The sequence below is a fragment of the Condylura cristata genome, unplaced genomic scaffold (genome assembly GCF_000260355.1).
Source record: "Condylura cristata isolate star-nosed mole 26May11 unplaced genomic scaffold, ConCri1.0 scaffold00003, whole genome shotgun sequence".
Lineage (NCBI taxonomy): Eukaryota > Metazoa > Chordata > Mammalia > Eulipotyphla > Talpidae > Condylura > Condylura cristata.
In genome coordinates this window covers 44,618,101-44,637,552 of record NW_004567104.1, presented here as the reverse complement: position 1 = coordinate 44,637,552, position 19,452 = coordinate 44,618,101, and the positions used below count along the sequence as shown (strand labels likewise).

The 19,452-nt window shown below is 34.1% G+C and overlaps 1 protein-coding gene across 2 annotated transcripts in view; it reads left to right on the top strand.

Moving 5' to 3' along the window:
- Positions 1-18,603, top strand: part of ALCAM (activated leukocyte cell adhesion molecule) — a 171,421-nt gene extending 152,818 nt beyond the window's left edge. The window contains exons 12-16 of one of the 2 annotated variants that reach the window (XM_004675237.2): positions 2,746-2,878; positions 4,726-4,764; positions 5,048-5,165; positions 14,589-14,701; positions 16,210-18,603. In XM_004675237.2, coding sequence (XP_004675294.1) covers positions 2,746-2,878; positions 4,726-4,764; positions 5,048-5,165; positions 14,589-14,676 — 378 coding nt within the window. In that variant the 3' untranslated portion in view covers positions 14,677-14,701; positions 16,210-18,603. The remainder of the gene's footprint in view (positions 1-2,745; positions 2,879-4,725; positions 4,765-5,047; positions 5,166-14,588; positions 14,702-16,209) is intronic. The other variant, XM_004675238.2, reaches the window with a different exon arrangement.
- The last annotated feature ends 849 nt before the right edge of the window (positions 18,604-19,452 follow it).

Below are 19,452 nucleotides of genomic sequence, written 5' to 3'. Positions count from 1 at the left end.
CATTTGTCAAGACACTTAAGCAATAGTAAGGAGTGAAGAGCTTATGAAAACCATCAGTAATTTTCTCTATGATATAAAAAAAATGATTAAAATCTGATCAATCAGGAGGGTTTCAGAGCTGTAAATCCTTTAAATTGCCAGTCTGCTTGAGTTACTGACATATATATTTTTGTTTTTTTTTTAATAACAGCTTATTTTTTACATCATTTTGTACTTTTTTTTCCCATCTCCATTGTAATCCCCGCGGGTTTCCCATCACCAAGTCACCCATGTGCCATCACCATAATCCCATAATTCACTTCCCTCCCCACCCCTCTACCGACATATTTTTAAATTCATTTTCTCTACAACAGTTTGCATAACTCTTCTCAGTGGAGCAGTTTAAAAAAACATAAAACAAAAAACAACCTCTTTAGGAATACCAGAGGTGCTATTGGATAATTTGAATCTTCTAGCTGCTTTCTTCCCAGCTTTGAACCCAGTTGAAATCTGAGAAGGCATGCATAAAGCAGAGCTTCAGCTTAGTTTTAACTTGAAGTTTCCACTCTTTCTCTATGCAGAGGGGTTAGGTCATGGGTACTTTTTAGCAATGTAGTTTGCAAAGCATAGTGAACCTGTCTTTTTGACTACTAGATGATACATACCTACTTGTATAGCTGCAACTATGGAAAGTCCCCAAAAGAACATTGAAGCATTTGCTTAGATATGATGGGTACACACAGTTCAGAGAGCATAAGAGTGAGAGTCTGTGGACACCTTGACACTTGAAGTTTTCTTTATTCAGAATCAAGACCTGTACCACCTGAATTAATGACAATGTACATATCTAATTTTTGACACCAAAAATGACTTTCTTTTCTATTTTGTTATTTTGGGGGGGAGACCTTTTCTATTAATTTTTTTTTCTTTTACCACTGTCAATTCTTGTACAGTATTTTATTTTTCCCTTCAGGTGTAGAACCTAGAGTTCTCCCACCACCATCAATTCTGTTCTTTATGCTTTATAGTTCATGTCAGTAATAATTACATAAAAAAAAACAGAACCAGTCATCCCTGGTGGCACAGTGGGTTAAAGCACAGCACTAAGAAGCTAAAGCCACTTCATCATGAGTTCAATCCCCTCCCCAAGAGGTGATCCACATGACGCGGCAGACGTCTCCTGACCCACCCACTGCCCCCCTCACCAGTGTACTCCATCATTCCTCCTGTTCTGCTCCCCACTCTGACTCTGGTGAATCCTCTCACTGCCGCTGCACCTCTGGCCTTTACCCCAGTTCTGTATGCATAAATAAATAAATTTTTTTTAAATAATAAAAAAAATAGAACCTTTAATGGAAACTCATCTCTTGGTGGTGATCATAATATAACTAAGCATATGTCAAAATGTAAAGATGTATATCTGAAAGTTAAAACAAAGACAGTAAGTGGAAACCTAAAATAAAAACAGTAAGTAGAAAAAGTCAAATTTGATATGTATATACTGTTTTAATTATATAAGAAATTCAGAAGAGCATAATTATATTAAAATATACCAAGATGTTAAAGAATGACTCTAGGTACTGGTAATAAAAGCATAGAAAAGCAGAAAAACACACATAAATATTTTATGATTGAAAAGTTGTAAAGATTTAAAAGGCCATCCCAGAAATGAGCAAATACATTTTGTAGAGGAAAAAATAAAAAAAATATACACTTAGTGAGGTAGTTGTATAAAACATACTGGTGGAAAGTTGAAAAATAGCAGGTGAATTTACTATGAGGATAAAAATAATAATGCCATTTTTCATTGTCAAGGAGAAGGATTGATTTTGTCCCACTAGGTGATAAGTTATTTCTCTTGTTACAAGTTTCTGCTGGCCTATCCATAATCTTATATTTGTTTCCTCTTCAAACATTTGTGAATCTATTATTTTATAATTACTGATACCCCACCCCATTACAAGGATTAGACAACATTGCAAAGTGTGAGATTAGCTGATTGTCTTTTAGGACCTTGCAAGATAGTTGAGAAAAGAGAAAATAGCAAATGATAGAAAGGACATGATATGTACAATGTGACTGAGACAAAAAGCTCATGTACGTATTCACTTTAGTCTTGTCAGATTTAGAAATTGATAGTAAGGTGAATTGGTTTAGAGGAATTAAATGCAGTGATTGTCCTGTTAACACCCCACAAACCCAAGTGCATTTACTAGTCACTGGAAAAAAACCTGTCCTCTCTACTTAGCTTAGGAAAATTCACAAAATAATTTTTTGTATAAGCATACCATCCATACTCACATGCATTTAGATAGTAAGGTCTAATACAGGGTTTAAATATGGTGTAAGTAGGGAAGAGCAATGCTCTTATTTACAAATAACAAGTTCATAAATTTCTTGAGGAAAACTTGTGATTTTATTACAGAAAAATTGGTGATTAGATAGTCACGTTAATTATTTTGAAATAAGTGCTAGTATATGAAATTATTCACTAACTGAGTCTATATTGAAAAAGAAGAGTATAATTAATTTAATATTATATTTATCCATGGAAGCATAAGAAAATTTATTATGAATTAACTCCCTCTTTTCACTCCTTGATGTAGCTAGATGTCTGAATTGGTTTTTATCTATGGTCACATATATACCCTTGGACACTAGATGGCACTACAGAGCACCACACTTACCCTATTTCGTTCAATACACTTTGCTGTGGTTTTTAATCCACTTCCACTTCTAAATCCATCTTTCTTTTTCTCTTTCCAGACAGAGGAATCTCCATATATCAATGGCAGGTATTATAGTAAAATTATCATTTCCCCAGAAGAGAATGTTACATTAACTTGCACAGCAGAAAACCAGCTGGAGAAAACAGTAAACTCCTTGAATGTATCTGCTAGTGAGTATTTCATTTCTGGCATTAAAAAAGTAAGAAAATTTGAAGTTACTCTTCATTAGTTTAAAATCTTCAACCCCATCTTCCTTACTGCATTATGGTAAGTTTTATTTCTTTATTTTGCATTTGTTATCATCGCCATAAAGTCTTTTTTTTTTTTTCCTCTGCTGTTCATTCTTGTACTATCCTTGTCTTGACAGTTAAATCATTTCACATTTTACAGGCCAAAGACCTTTATCTTGAGCAGGAATATTTCCCAAGAGCTAAATAGGATAATAATTGAGTTTCTCTTAATCCATAGTTTGTGTTCAGAGTGGAAATAAAGAAATAATTTGAAGATTATTTTCAATAATTTTTGTAACAGTCATAAATTAGTTAAGCTTTTTATCCCCTTTAAGCTAGCTTTTTGCCTTCCAATTCTTTGTGGTATTTATCCTACCCTTATTTGGTGCAGGAAAGCCAAATTTTTAAGGTCATTCAGCAAACTGGTTGCAAAACTGATATTACAATTCATGAAAATCTAGTTTCAAGAAGTGCTGCTTTTGAATATTATTACTTAAACCATAGCTTAAAATCAGATCAGTGTGATTATCTGAGAAAAAGTGAAAAATCTGTCAATGCTGAAATCAGGATAATGCATAAATACGTTGGCAACTTCTTCTGAAAACAATTTAATTTGATGTTAGCCATCATCTTCAATTCTATAATTGTCACTCTGTCAACCTCAAATTAGGGTGAATGAGGCACAGTCTAGACAGGATGCTGCCAACGCTCCAAACTTATATTCTTCAGTCAGTTAGAAACCTGTATATGACATTAGCAAGAAAGGGACATACTAGCTAGGAATTGGCTGGAGCTTAGAGAAAATAATTGTCTAAAAATAATGGTCCTTCGCAGATTATAGCCGGTATATAAAAAAGCCTGATGGATTGAGTGCAGAGAAGAACCAAGCAAATTTAATCCTAAAATAGGACCATTGACTTCTCAGAATTCAATTCAGTGAATATTGATTTGCCCTACCTAGAAAGAGAACTTATCCTTTCTTCCTGAATACAAGTATCTCTTTTTATTCTAACCCACTGAATAGTGGTTTTCTAGACCTTGTCATGACTTGATCGACATTTGCTACAGTCTCTTTCAAAGTCAGTAAGCACCTCCTAAGATTCCAACTTAGTATGAATGAAGAGCAGTCTGGAAATCTGCATTTTAGCAGACATCTCCATAAGTTCTGATGGAGGCCCACGAACATAGAAGGGTAGTTGTGTAACTTAATATTAGATACTCCACCTTAGTTGAAATTCTTACAAGTAGCCCAGGAATGAAAGTCATCTGGAGACTTTTGCAAATGTCACAACACTCTTAAGCATCCGTGACATCCTTGGTTTTAACCTCCACCTCCACCATTCTGAAAACACTCTAATACAAAATATGACATTAGAGGACCAAAATGAATTCTCCTGCTGGGGATAGAAAAAAGGGGAGAAACACTGAATTGCAGATTTCATAAGAGGCAATTTGTTTCTCTCAAGATTAGAAATCCCATTAAAAGGTAGTAAATAGTAGAAGAATTAATACGAGTTTCAGATTCACACTCTAGCTTGTCAGCTGTGAAATTTTCTATGGTAGATTATTATTTTTGTAGTTTTAACTGCTCTTCTTTCTTTAATGCAAGATTAATTTCTTTGTAGGGAAGTTCACACTCTATTAAGTATAATTTTTTTTTTTTACCCTTAGCTGTAGAATAGACATTTTATCTTTGAGTATCATTACCTCATACTATAATGGTAAAGGTGACTTTCATATATCAACAAATTTTGTTTTTAATTTCATATTAACATTTTTCATTTCAGTAAGTATTCCAGAACACGATGAGGCAGACGAGATAAGTGGTAGGTACTATGCTGCCGACTCTTCTTCCTTGACTCTCAGCTCAAGATTTATGAAGTGTCATTGTATAAGTAATTTTCTTAGCTGCCACAATTTTGACTTGAATTAAAGTAGCAAATGAGACAAGAGAATAAGAATGTTAAAATTTTATACTTTAAAATCACAAATTTGCATGTCACTTATAGTGAGCATTCTTCATTCTTAATATGAAATAGCTAGATTGACCTTTTTTCAAAAATCCTTGGCATTGTCTGTAATTGCATGGACTTTTCTTCTTTGTTGTAGATGAAAACAGAGAAAAGGTGAATGACCAGGCAAAACTAATTGTGGGAATTGTGGTTGGTCTCCTCCTCGCTGCCCTCGTTGCTGGTGTGGTTTACTGGCTGTACATGAAGAAATCAAAGTAAGTTGTGACAAAAAGATCATTGCTCATTGACTCTCACTAGGAGAAAATAGCAATGTATTAATTATGCTCACTCCATCTGTGCATGTGCTTCCTATAATGAGAAAGACCTATGCTTTCAGGCCTGTCAGGTTTTGTTTTCAACTCATTGTGACTTTGTTCCCAGTGTGTTACAGAGATAGGTCCTAGGGTCTGGTTTCATAGGTTTCTTTTTTTTCTTTCAGTCACTACTCTTAATTAAATTGTTTGGTTTCTTATATTCCTTGGTGGATTGTTAAAAAGCACATACTTCCTGAAGTTCATCTACTCAAAACTCTGGGTACGGTTGATGGAGATTAATTATTGGGAGCTAGCACATCCTGTCGGAATGGCCAGGTATCTCTGCAGAAACAGGTCTGGCCAGCAATGAGGCTGCTGAATTATTTTGTCACTGCTCCTCTATTCTAGTCAGGACATAATATCCCAAATAATGAGCTAGTTGAGAGACTAATTCATTATTATCTTGTCATAAATTAAGGGAAAATGATTAAAGTATCAAGACTACTTTAAAAATTGATTCAGATGGTGTTTAGATTAAAATTTACAAACTCATAAAATGATATAGATAGTATCAAACTTACAAATTACCTAACAATAGTTTATAATGAGTATGCAATGAAATTATTCATCACTTGAAGACTGTTAAGATACACACATATTATTAGTATTCCTCATAACCCCAGTCCTGGCCCTAGATTCAACTGTGATTGGGCACATGGTTTTAACAACTGCAGTTTTAAAAGAACCCATTGGCTGTTATGTGGTATGCTTATGGTGGTAAGCATGGGTTTTAAACCTTTTCTAAAAGGAAATTGATTTTGGTAAGGGGTATTTATAGCTAGTGGAGTTGATATTATCTTGATGGCTAATGAAATCCCTTCCAACAACTCAGGTAACTTAACTTTAAAGAAAATCACAAGAAAAAACAGATTCACAGTGAGGACCCACAATCTTGCCTTGTAAAGTAGCAATTTTAATGAAACAATATGCAAATAAAAAAGCATCAGTAGTGTTAGTAGTTCAGTCACAGAATATGAATAATATGAATGTCAATTTTAAGACATATAATTTCAACATGTACTGAGTTTTGTTTTTGTTCTTATAACCCATTTCTGATACTATTGCTTTTATTCTGCATTGAAAAAAGTAAGAGAGAGGATGGTTAAATGAGCAGATTAGGGTTGCATAGTTTGTAAGAGGCAGAATTGTATTTGATTGAAGGTATATATTCGAATTGTTGAGCTTAATCTGTAGATTTAGTCTGTGCCTTACATGTCCTTTCTTTTGGTGACGAAAGGCAGAAATGTGTCCCTTTTTGTGCTGTGGTGGATATATTTGTCTGCTCTTACGTTAGGGCATAGTCACTTCTGAACTTGGTTGCTTCATCCCTCAATCTTGAGCATTCCCACTATCACTTGGCGACAAATGTGTTCTTTTTCTCAATGAAATTTTTACCTAGAAAAGTTCATGTGGGTTTGTGTCTATGGTCCCCATGGGTAATTTGAAAGGCTACCTATATACCATGTAAAGTACAGAAAAATACAAATAATTCCTAAGAGATACTATCTATCTATCTACCTTCGGGGAACTCTTCTTTGATATAAGCTTTTACTGCTGTGTAAGTTTCCTGATGATCGAAATCTAAGCTTTCCTCCTAATATACAGTAAGATACTCACAAATCTTAACAACTTGAGCTCAAGTGTATTTTCATTTTCTTTACCAAAATTTCATTTTCATTTTTTTAAAGAATGAAAAAAATTTCCCTTGAACTGAGGTGGAAAATAGATGGTAATTCTCTGTATTACGATCAAGTGATTTAAATCCTGGGAGTACCCCTAACCTCCTTAAACATCCTAGTCTAATTGCCAGCATCTCGTCAGACTCTGTCAGTACTTTTATGAATAGGAATTTTGTTGTTGTTATTTCATTAATTATTACCATATGTTTCCTCAAAATTAAACTCTACAAAATATAAATAGTGGACACTTAGTTTCATAATCTCATTAGGTTAAGAGTTAAGACTTCATGTATTGCCTTTAATGTACCTCATTAAATTAAGTGCAAATTTTAACATCTGACATGAACATTTGCCTAAAAAACGGCTATTTAATTTATACGTGCATCTACTTTGCTGGAGCTAATATTATTGATAGTATTATTGATATTATTGATAAGCTGCAATTCTCATCTGAAGCATCAAGGTGTTTTTATTGAGAATTGGTGGGACTCTTCAAATGTATTAAGTGCTTTGCATACCTAATTAGTTATTCTTCGCTAGTATCCTCTGAGATAAGTCAGCATTTTTGAAATATGTGTTATCATTAACCCCTTTGTCCAGAGAAGTGCAAATTCATAATCAGTGCTTTCCAGCTAATTATTGTTAAGGACATTTTTGGGTCTCCTATCATTTAGACAATTAGTCAATATAGTGGTTTCATTTCCATTTTATGTGGATATGAGAGATTTTAATAACTATATGAACTAGACTTCCCTTCATACCTAAAGAGATATAACTCTTTATACTCTTTATAATTTCATACTGCAAATTAATACCATCAACAATTTTAGGGACTATCCATTATGCAAACAACTTTGAATAACAATTGAATTATGAAGCAAACATTCTATTTAAAAGCCTCAGGTAGCTAAGTAGTAAAGTTTGAGCAACAGTGAGGCAGAGAGCTCTTCATTAGCAATTTAAAAATAATTTTGAGTAGGGTGAAAGAAAATTTTTTAAGCCCCAAGTAGAGTTTAAGAGCGCATTTGCAAACATGCCTAATGGTTACTCAACTAGTGAGAACTCTCCATTCCAGTAATGTGAGTTACATATTTTTATATTTAAATATAGAGAAGCACAGCAGGAAATCCTTAGCAGTTGGCTTGGCATCATGAATATGTATATTCATTCCAGAGCAAGGATTCATGACTCTTCTGCTGCTTTGATTCCTATAACTTCTTACTGGAAGCTTTTTTTTTTTTTAATGGAAAATTTGTGTATGATGATAATGGTTTTCACTATTTTTTTTCCCATATAAGTAGGGTATTAACTGACAGAGCTAAACAAAAGGCATCAATTGACAAAGTCTTCTCTATGTCTAACTGTTTAGCAGGTAGGAGAACATTAAAGAACTAAAGATAACTCAATGATTGTTTATTATTTATTTCACTTATCTCCATCCTATTTCTGTACATTGTTTTTCTAATATTGCAGGAAATCAAATGTTACTGTTTTGATTCCAAATTCTCTCCAACAGAATAAGAGCGAATGAAAGATTAAAAAAGCCAAAGAGAAAGGAAAAATGTAAAGGCAGTATTGATGCAGCCACAAACTTACTTGAAGCTTATTATAGCTATAATTTCTAAGTTAGTTGCATGTAAGAGACCCCTGACCACCCCCACATTTCTTATTACTAAACTGGCTATAAACATTAGGCAGACATTTGTAATATACATTGTGTGACTCTTGGAAACTTGTCAAGAAATTATATCTCACAACCGTGGAACTCATGACCATTTTCATGAAAACTATTATATAAAATATAGGCAATCTGGAAATTTAAAAAATCATTAATATCTGTTGTCAACTCTGCTTATGTACTGGTTCTGCTACTTTCTCAAAATAAAACAAACAGTTTAAATTGCTATTCTTTTGTTTTACTGAAATCCTTAACAATGTAATGAGGTAACTGGAATTAACTGTACTTCTTGGTATCTAAGTTTCCGTAAGATTAGACTGCACAAGACAACACAAGTAGAAGCTTATTTCAATCTCATATACTTTCAAGTGTATTTTGTTTCCTCACTAGAACTTCTGAGGAATTACAATTTCGTCACTGACTTTGCTTGCCTGCTGGCATTTTATATAGTGTGCCCCAAATTGCTAGTTGATGAGATTTCTCCCTGGGTATCAGAAGTAGGTTTCATCCAAGCTCTGGCTTCTTTCTCTTTCCCCACACATAACCCCACAAACAGCCAAACGAAGGGAGAAAAGAAAATGCCCCACATTTTATTAAGCATAGATAATAGAGAGGAAATAAAATAATATGGAAATACTGGACATCTTATCCAGCCCAGCAAAAGGACACTGACCATCCATGACCTTCCTTCTCCTATCATTTGTGATCTGCAACATAACCAGAGGACAGGACTTGCATCAAAATAATTTTCACATTTTTAGCTCTCTTTTATTGATACATATGAATTTGATTTTTTAACTTAATCTGTTTAATTATCTTTTCAGAAGCAAAGGGAAATCATATTCCCTGAATACCCACCAAGAGTCTGACTGTGTGCTCTCTGTACTTTACCTACCTTAGGAATATACCTGCAGTCAGTTATCAAGGGTTAGTTTTTCAGGTTGTCTTTACCTGACTCTTAATTTAGTTACTGTATGTGCTTGAAAATGGTGTTCTGTTTTCATGCATATTAATATTGTTAATTTCCATCCCCCAACCTTCGTAGTGATAGTTGCATATTTACTATTGATCTAGATGGAAAGATCATTTCTTTCTTTCTTTCTTTCTTTCTTTCTTTCTTTCTTTCTTTCTTTCTTTCTTTCTTTCTTTCTTTTTTTTAAAGATTTACTTATACATGTAGAAATGGGATACAGGTCAGAGTTGCAGGGGTGGTGAGAGGATTTACCAGAGACAGAGTGGGAAGTAGAACAGGCAGATTGACATAGTACATTGCTGAGGGGAGCAGCAGGCGAGACAGGAGAGGTTTGCTGTGCCATACCTGGCTGGGGATCAAACTTGTGTTGAAGTGGCAATGGCTAGCTTCATAGTGATGTGCTTTAAACCCATTGCACCACCAGGAAGGACCCCATTTTCTATATTTTGCTGAGGACATGAGGATTCTCTATTTGAGTAGAGAATTTCTTTGGAGGGTATTAGGAATAGTAAGGATATAAAATTGAAGTTTATAGTAAAACTTTCTCATTTCCTTTTTTTAAACGAGAAATTGTTTTCAACTTTGCTCTCAGATGCAGAATCAGAGACTCCTACTCCTCCTCCAGCTCTTTATTAAGCTTGGCCCTATTCTGGAGACTCATCTTTTTAACAGTTGTGACCAGGGAGGAAGGAAAAAATAACTATTCTTTTGGATGTGACAATAATTACCTACATTTATCCATAGACTGCTAGAATTCCAGACTGGCAGATTCCAGTGTGGTAATACATATTACCTGTTTACCTGTGTCCAAGTCCTCAGTACCCATAGTCCCAGTGCCTTTCTGTGTTATGTCTTAGGCATAGCACAAGAAAAGATAAACTCATGTCATTTGTAGCAACATGGGTGACTTTGAAAAGATAACACTAAGTAAATTAAGTCAGAAGGAGAAAGCTAAACACTGGATGGTCACTGATATGTGGAATACACAATAACTAAATTATTAGTCAGGTAAAGACAACCTGAAAAACTGACCTGACAGCTGACTGTACAACTGAGACACCTAGAGGGGCGGAGAGAGGGACACACAATGTTCTGTGAGGGAGACACAATGTTCTGTGAGGGAGACACAATGTTCTGTGATGGTTGATGCACTATAGTGCTCTGCCTGATGGGAATATACCTATGTACCAATGTTACCTGATAAATTAGAAAACATCCCTCTAGCTCAGAAGTAGCAATGGTTTTTCATGCTGCCTCTTAAGATTTTTCAAAAAAAAAATTATATATATATAATATATATATGCCTGCTTTTGAAAAATCCTGAAATCTTTTTAACTGTTTACCTGTGAATCATTTTCACTGTGTATTGTTTTTGTTTTCCATTATGCATTGCCATTGCAATGTTTTACCTAGTTGTTCAAGTGATAATGCCCAAGATTTTGATGTATCGGTCGCACCTGCCATTTTCATCCCTCTTTACTTTAAAGTTTTGTATCCTCCACTAAACAATTTCTTTAAATTGAGACATAACTGGCATATAATAATGAATAAGTTTAAGATGTTTACTCTGTTAATTGGATACATTAATATTTTGCAATATATTTACCACCATAGTGTTAGGTAGTAGCTCCATCAAACCATGCAATTCTAATTTCATTTTGTAGTGAAAATACTAAGATCTAGTTTCTTAATAACTTCTTAGTATTAAAATAAATTAATACTTAAAGGACACCACCAAATTAGTTCCCCTATGTGCTTATGTGTATTATCTCACTCAAATAGGTATAGCATATTGAGGATAATGCCATTTAAAAATTAATGCATCTGGGCCCTCCCTGGTGGTGCAGCGGGTTAAATCATATCACTGTGAAGATAGCTACAGCTGCTTCAGTTGGAGTTCGATCCCCCAACCAGGAGGTGGACCACATGACACAACAGATTTCTCCTGTCTCACCCGCTGTTCCCCTCAGTAGTACTTTGTCACTCTGCCTGTTCTGCTCCCTACTCTGTCTCTGGTGAATCCTTTCACCACCCCTGCACCTCTCACCTGTACCCCAGCTCTGTAGGCATAAATAAATAAATCCTTAAAAAACAAACAACAACAACCAAAAACTTGATTTAAAAAGGGAAATCAGGCCCCTCCCTGGTGGCGCAATGGGTTAGGACACAGCACCGTAAGCTAGCTGCAGCCACTTCAGTGTGAGTTTGATCACCTGCCCTGGAGGTAACCCACATGGCATAGCAGACCTCTCCTGACATACCTACTGAGGAGAGCAGCTGGCGATACAGCTGTTACCATGTGGGTCAGCTCCCAACATGGCATCGAACTCATGCCATAGTGGCTGGTGATAGCTTGATAGAGTTGAACCTTTATCCTCTATACCACCAGGGAGGCCGCCTAAGTTATCTGAGTTTTTTTAATGAAAAGTTATCTAATAGGATCCCCTTATCTTTCTTTGCCTATAGGTTCTTCAGTGATAACATTTACTTGTTTTCTAATATTTTTACTTTGGGTTTGTTTCATTTTCTTGCTCATCCATTTTTTTAAAGGTGTCATCTGTTTTCTCAATTGAAGAGAATTGAAATATATTTTCAAATATCTGAATAATGCAAAATTTAAAAAGTAGTCTTTGGTGGAAAATTTAAGAGCAGCTTGGCTACAGTAAAGCACAAGAGATGCAAATTAGAATACAGATCAATAGAAAACATCCAGATTGAAGCACAGTAGGAAAACAGATGACAGATAAGTGACTTGTGGGACATACAGCAGATATGACTTATAAATGAAATCTCAGAAGAAACAAAGAACAAGAATGCCTACAACAGTAAAATAGATCAATAAATCACGATTTATTCACCCAATGCAAAGCTCTGTAGTGATGAGAATAAACAACCTGCAACTACATGTGGCATTATGCACGAATGTCACAAACATAAGGTTGAGTTTAAATAAAAGAATTGCAGAAATGAATTTGATATGATTACATTTATATGCTGACGATAAGAACAGGTAAAGCTATTCTGTGAAAATTGAAGATTATGGTAAACTTTTAGTAGATTGTAATGACTAGGAGTATAATGGTGAGCTTCAGGGTATGAAACTCTTCTTCCTTGAGCCATTACTAGCTATATCCATGCATTCATTTTTTTAAAATTCATTGAGTTGTAATCTGTGATGGGTGTTTATCTTATATGGCTATTATTCTTCAAAAAAGTGATTTTAGATAAATAGATTTATGTAAAATTCGGGCTTTTAAAATTGTCCTTAGAAATGATTTAATCTATCACCCTTCTCATTTTGTTGTTGTTGTTGTTAAGGTTGGTACAATTTCATTAATTAGTGGTTATGTAATTTATTAGCAAAAGAGACTAGACTTCAAATTATCTGTGATATATTATCTGTGTATATATATATCATATATACACACACACACCCATATATATATATATATATATATAGCATCTTTGCCTGTCTAAATCTATATCTCTGTTGATATCTAGATAATATGCCATCTATATTAGTCTTCCCTTTCCCAGGAGATATATAAAAAAGTTGTCATTCACTATTATGTGCCATTTTACTATGAAAAAATTATGTGATAATATAGCTCAAGATTAATATGTCTTAAAACTCAAGTTTGCAACATGGTCACATTTACATTTTAAGTGCCTTTTAAGCTGTAATCATACATCATAGGACTTAGTCATGTTGGCAAAGTGTTAGGTTGTTCTGCTGCTACCTTATGAATAGATTTTAAAGGCTGTAGTTTGTGCTAAATTTACAATTTTTAAATCCAAAGTAAATTCAGTTTGTGCTAAATATAATGAATTTCTCTGTGTGAATGAGCCATATGTCTTTATCTCACTTCATGTAGACCATACACCGTCACAGCCCTCTGTCTAGTAAGTAAATTTGTGATTCTTAGCAAATGAGTTAAGGAATTCTATTTAAAGCAAATATATAATATATACCTTTAGGGGGAAATAAGAGTTTTCTATCCCGAGTTCTTAACTAAGAATTACATCTCATAGTTCATAAAATCTTTAAAGTAGAAGATTTACAAGGGATTGAACATGTCAATAATAATTTGAAGTAGCCTACCAGTGTGGTCCTCTGATGTGCTTGTACCAGAGAGGGAGGCAAGGAGTCAGAAAGGGAGGAAATAACACACCCTTGGAAAAAGAGTTACTCTTTCTCCTGAGTGGTCACAAAGCTAAGGGATTTTGCTCTGTGCGTAAGAAAATATGATTTCAGCTTTTGAGAGATAGAACCCAGTCAGTCGAGTGCAACCACAGCAGCCATGACTAGGGCAGTAGATCTCAGACTTTAGTATGCAGCAGAATCACTAGGACGTCTTGTTTCAAATAGATTGCAATCCCATCACCAGAGTTTCTGTTTCCATAACCCTGTGTGAGGCAGCAGAATTTGTACATCTGTCAAATACCCAGGGAGCACTGATGCTGCTGGCCTGGGGCAATTTGAGAACCACCACATTAATGCTGCTCTTGCTTCTATTGCAATGTTATGTCTTAAGTTTGAGTTCCTAAACTTGCTTTTGATTTAGTTAGTAAAACAGAAACCATAAGCAAAGTACAATGCATTGTGTCAACTTGTGTACACAAGTTTATTTGGATGCCAAAGAGAAAGAGCCCAGTAGAAAACTTCCTTAGAAAATTTTTGCAGAAAGCTTTTGCCCAGAAGGAAACTTTTTTTTAAGTTGTGATAATAACCTTACAGAAAGTACCTCCAGATAAACAACCTACTCATATACATGTTGCAACAAAAATATTTAGCCTGTGTTCAAGATAGTTGATTTCTTTTTCTCTTGGCATTGAATACTAAGTACAACACCGCCTCCAAGTTCATTTCAGTGGCATGTATCACTCAAGCTGCACAGACCCAAGGAGTTTTCCTGTACATTCTGTGAATTGTAAACTTTAGAAATAAAAGATGTGAGTATATGTGACAATATGTTTATTTAATTCGCTTATAGGACTGCATCAAAACATGTAAATAAGGACCTTGGTAATATGGAGGAAAATAAAAAGTTAGAAGAAAACAATCACAAAACAGAAGCCTAAGAGAGAAAGTGTTCTAGTTGTCCAGGTGGGTATGCCATATGAGGTTTATAGAGATAATTCTAGGGATGTGTATGCCCTAGAAGATGAAAGGAAGCCTTGGCAATAAGGTGCTCTTGACCACAGACTTCAAGACAAGAAAAGAGGTTTTCAAAAATAAACTTTGATAAATCAGAAAGGTGATCTAAAAAGAATATATTACCAATAGGCCACACCTGTCTCCTGAAAAATAATCACTACCCTCTGAATAATTTTATCAAACTTGGAGATTTTAACATTCAAGTAGCACTTTGTATTTAATGCAAAAAAAATTAGCTTAATTTTACTGTTTGATATTTTGCTGGATGATGCTGATTCTAATGCTTTAAATTTATTTTAGAAGCAGTTATAAGAATAAATTATGAAAATTTTAATCTAACAATGAAATACTCTTATGTCAGTTTATACCACCAAGTTTCAAGTCATTTTTATAAAAAGACTAACAAATTTCTGTGTGTGTGTGTATACACACACAAATACACACACATTTGCACTTGATGTGCAAAGTACATGTGTGTTTATGTGTGTGTATGTATTCAGTCTGTTTATTAGTTATAGGTATATATTGCAAATATTTAAATGTAATAGCTGTATGGTGTGATTTCTAAGACAGTCTCCAAAAGAGGTATGTTTTCGTGACATTGCCACTTGCAGTTTGAACTTTTTGTTTGTACTTATGTTCTGTAGAGCCAACCAAACAGAAGCCATTTGGACAAATTATTCTGTGTGTCCTCGAGAAACACTGTGTTGTAATTTACTCCTGTGTTGTAAAAATACCCAGCACAGTAAAATCTTGGTTTGTTATAAATAAACCCCAAGTCACAATTTTACTGGGTTTCTCAAATTAATCCCACACAGGAGATAGAATGTATGGATGGACATAATTGCAACCAGAAGGACTGTACACAGGGAAGAAAAGTAGAGTAACTTAAATAAACCATTTTTACAATCTGAAAATCAAGATCTGATGACAGGTTGAAAGAAGTAAGAGCAGGCAGGGCTCCTCACTCTGCCCGCCCCCCACTGCCCACCTAGTGTGCAGCCTTCCCACTTGCTGGGTTTTTGGTTTTGTTTTTCTGTATCTTTTGGGTTCATTCTTCAGTCCTTTGTATTTAATGAAAATACCATCTCTTATCTTCAAAATTAGATAGAGTAAATTCTCAAAGGAAAGACAATGCCCTCCGAATAAAGTGTGTTTTAAAGGGATAAGATCATTTTTAACTCTTTATAAAGAGAAACAAAGTGAAACGTTTTCCTGAAAAGAATGTTATAATCTTAATATGTTAACCAATTTTCACAAAAATAAAGATTCACCCATCCCAAGATTAAAGAAATGTCCGAACATCGCCTGAGATTACAAATGGGTTCAGGGACACTGGAGTTTTCTAAAAGTCTCCTGGGGAGTAACTCCTATCACTTTTAATACAAAGCATCTGTTGATAGTAAAAAATGATTGCTACAGTAACTATCTAAATTGTGGTTTTTTCATCATTTCAGAGAAAATAACTATATAGACCAATTGAAGCATGAACGTGGATTGTATTTAAGACATATACAAAGACATTGACAGCAATTCATGGTTCAAGTATTAAGCAGTTCATTCTACCAAGCTGTCAAGGAATTTAGAGAATTATCTCAAGTAAAACAATGAAATGAAATTACAAACAATAACAAGTTTGGGCAGCCATGAAAATAGGTCATATGTTGTATTTGGTTTGCTTTTTTTCTTCTGTAAATGTCTGCACTGAGGATTTCTTTTTGGTTGCCTTTTATGTAAATTTTTTACGTAGCTATTTTTATACACTGTAAGCCTTGTTCTGGGAGTTGCTGTTAATCTGATGTATAATGTAATGTTTTTATTTCAATTGTTTATATGAATAATCTGAGCAGGTACATTTCTGATTCTGATTGCTATCAGTAATGCTCCCAAACCTTCTCACAAGCACCTAAATCCCAAAGGTGGCAGCTTGTGAAAATTGGGAGTGTATACATTACCCTATTCAAAAACTGTGGTTTTTATCACCAGGAAGGGGGAGGCAGAGAGTCAGATTGAGAAGCTGCATTGAGCTGACTCTCAAAAGTCAATCACACACGCATACTGACACATACATATTAATAGTACTCCCAACCTGACAATTTTTCCTGTTCTGAAAAAACATAACATGATTTGGTAGCACTTACCTATAAAATCACCTGCTAGTAAATTATTTTCTGTCAAAAGGAAAATCAAACCCATGTGTGAGAGAAAGTTTGGAAAAATCATGGAAGCATCCTCATTTTCATAGATCACAATGTAAATCACTGTAATTAAAAATTGGTGTTAAATCCTTTGGGTTATCCACTGCCTTAAAATTATACCTATTTCCTGAAAAGAAAAAAGATATCAGTCAGAATTGGAGATTTTTAACAGTGGTCATTATCAAAGCTGAGTTATTTTCCACAGAATATAGAATATATATTTTTTTCGTGTGTGTTTTTGTTAACTACGCTACAGATATTGAATGCACCTTGAGATAATTTAGTGTTTTTAACTGGTACATAATTTATCAAGCAGTACATGAAAGTGTAATAATAAAATGTCTATGTATCTTTAGTTACATTCAAATTTGTAACTTTATAAAACATGTTTTATGCTTGAGGAAATTTTTAGGGTGGTAGTATAAATGGAAACTTTTTGAAGTAGACTGGAAATGGACCAATAGCTACTTGTGACTAGACTTTTAAACTTTGCTCTTTCAAGCAGAAGCCTGGTTTCTGGGAGAACACTGCGCAGCCATTTTTGTCCCAGGATTTACATAATTTTATAGAAAAAAATGAACATCAGATTTGCAAGTATACAACTGTGTTCTTTAGGAGGAAAGGAAAACTGGGGTTTGTTTTATAGACTGATAAAATAAAAAATTATGAAGGCAATGAAAAACAAATTGAAGATTAAAGTCAGGTGGAGATTAGGGTTCATATTTGGCCACTTCTGCATTATTTAGAAAAACATGTTATTGTACATTTGTAAACCGTTTTACTGTCTGGGCAGTAGTGCCGCAGTTTAATAAAAGCGTCCTGTAGTACATTGGTATGAATTAAATATATAAAATATCCTATTAGATTCAATGCTGTATAAAATATTATGGGAAAAAAGAAAATGCATTATTTTGCCTCTAAACTTTGATTTATTGAAGTTTTATTTGGCAGGAAAAAATTTAATCTTGGTCAATATTTAAACCAAAGTGAAAGGGGAAAAACCAAAGCTACTTGTTTTGCATGGCTAAGCCATTCTTTTATCTTTGTAAATACTGTTATTTCTTTTTTTCTTTTCTCTTTAGAATTTTGTTAAAGAAATTCTAAAATTTTTAAATACCTGCTTTCCACAATAAACCATGAACACTAAAATGCAAGTAATTCCATATAATTTTTTTTTCCTTTTTTTGTGGTGTGGGAGATCAAAGGTTCAAAGTCTAACTCTTAAGATATATTTGCAGAAAGAAATGTGACAATAAAAGAGAAGTTTATACTACAGTTATTTCTTGGTTTCCACTTATTCTGGTTAACTAAGTCCAAAACAGCTGTCAGAACCTAGAGAGCAGAACTTGGGAATCTCAGAGCTCTGGATGGAAAGCAGAAAAGTGTCTGCCTTGGAAAAAAGAAACAACATTACTACCAATGATCAAAAACTGCATCAAAAGAAAAGCTTATTTGTGTAAAGGCAGCCATTTGCACAGCGATTTTGGGAAGGAAGATAATGCGCAGTCCTCAATTTAACTCTGGCAACAGGAGACAGGTTTTGTCAGTTCAAGGTTCACGCCCTATCTGTGATTATAGGAATTGTATGTGGAAATGGATTAACATACCTGTCTATGCCTAAAAGATAATAAAACTGAAATATGTCTTCACATACCTCTCACAGCTGTCTGCCTCTTGTCTAAACAAGGATATTCATATGTAGAAAGTAGTTGTTTTTATCCAAAAACTCATTGTGAGTCTCCATCTCTTTGGAGCGGGAATACAGAAAAATAAACTTGTTCATGGCTTCCTATTAAGTCAGTTTGCCCACCTTAGCTAATCCTAGAATTCACCATTGATTGGTTTTATCTTCATTAATAGGATTATATTTATTATGGATGTCTCTTGTATCTGTTCTAAGAATTTATTAGGATGACATGCTTCTATTTCTTCACTTCCACCATTAACACACCATTTAGGTTATTATTTGAAATTTCCTAGGCATGAACATTTATAGGAATGCTTATCCTTCAAGAAAAGATAAAGCTAGAGAAAGAAATTAATATATGTTTAGCTCATATTATATGGTAGAACTATCCATGCATTGTATTATTTAATTATCAAATGTATTTAGGTTTTAAGTAGATAAGCTAGGCATCAAACCAGATCTAGTTCTTTAAATGAGGTTTACCCCAGGACACTATAGTTCCTAAACTTCTTAATAAAGAAGTCCGCATTAAAATTGAGGAATATTAACCAATGTCTGAATTGATTATGCCATTTATAAAGGACTATTCCAACATGTTCAAATCATATATCAATAATAAGCCACTATTATATAATCTTTCAACTGTATGTGTATCGATAGACATTTTATTAGATATGATCAATAGTCTAATGTATTCCTCTTATAAACAGTTATTGTGTTTTTAAACACATATGTTATATACTAAATGTTGATTATGAGATGCCTGTGCTATGTATGTTTTATACTGTTTCATTTGAACCACTCATCATAATACT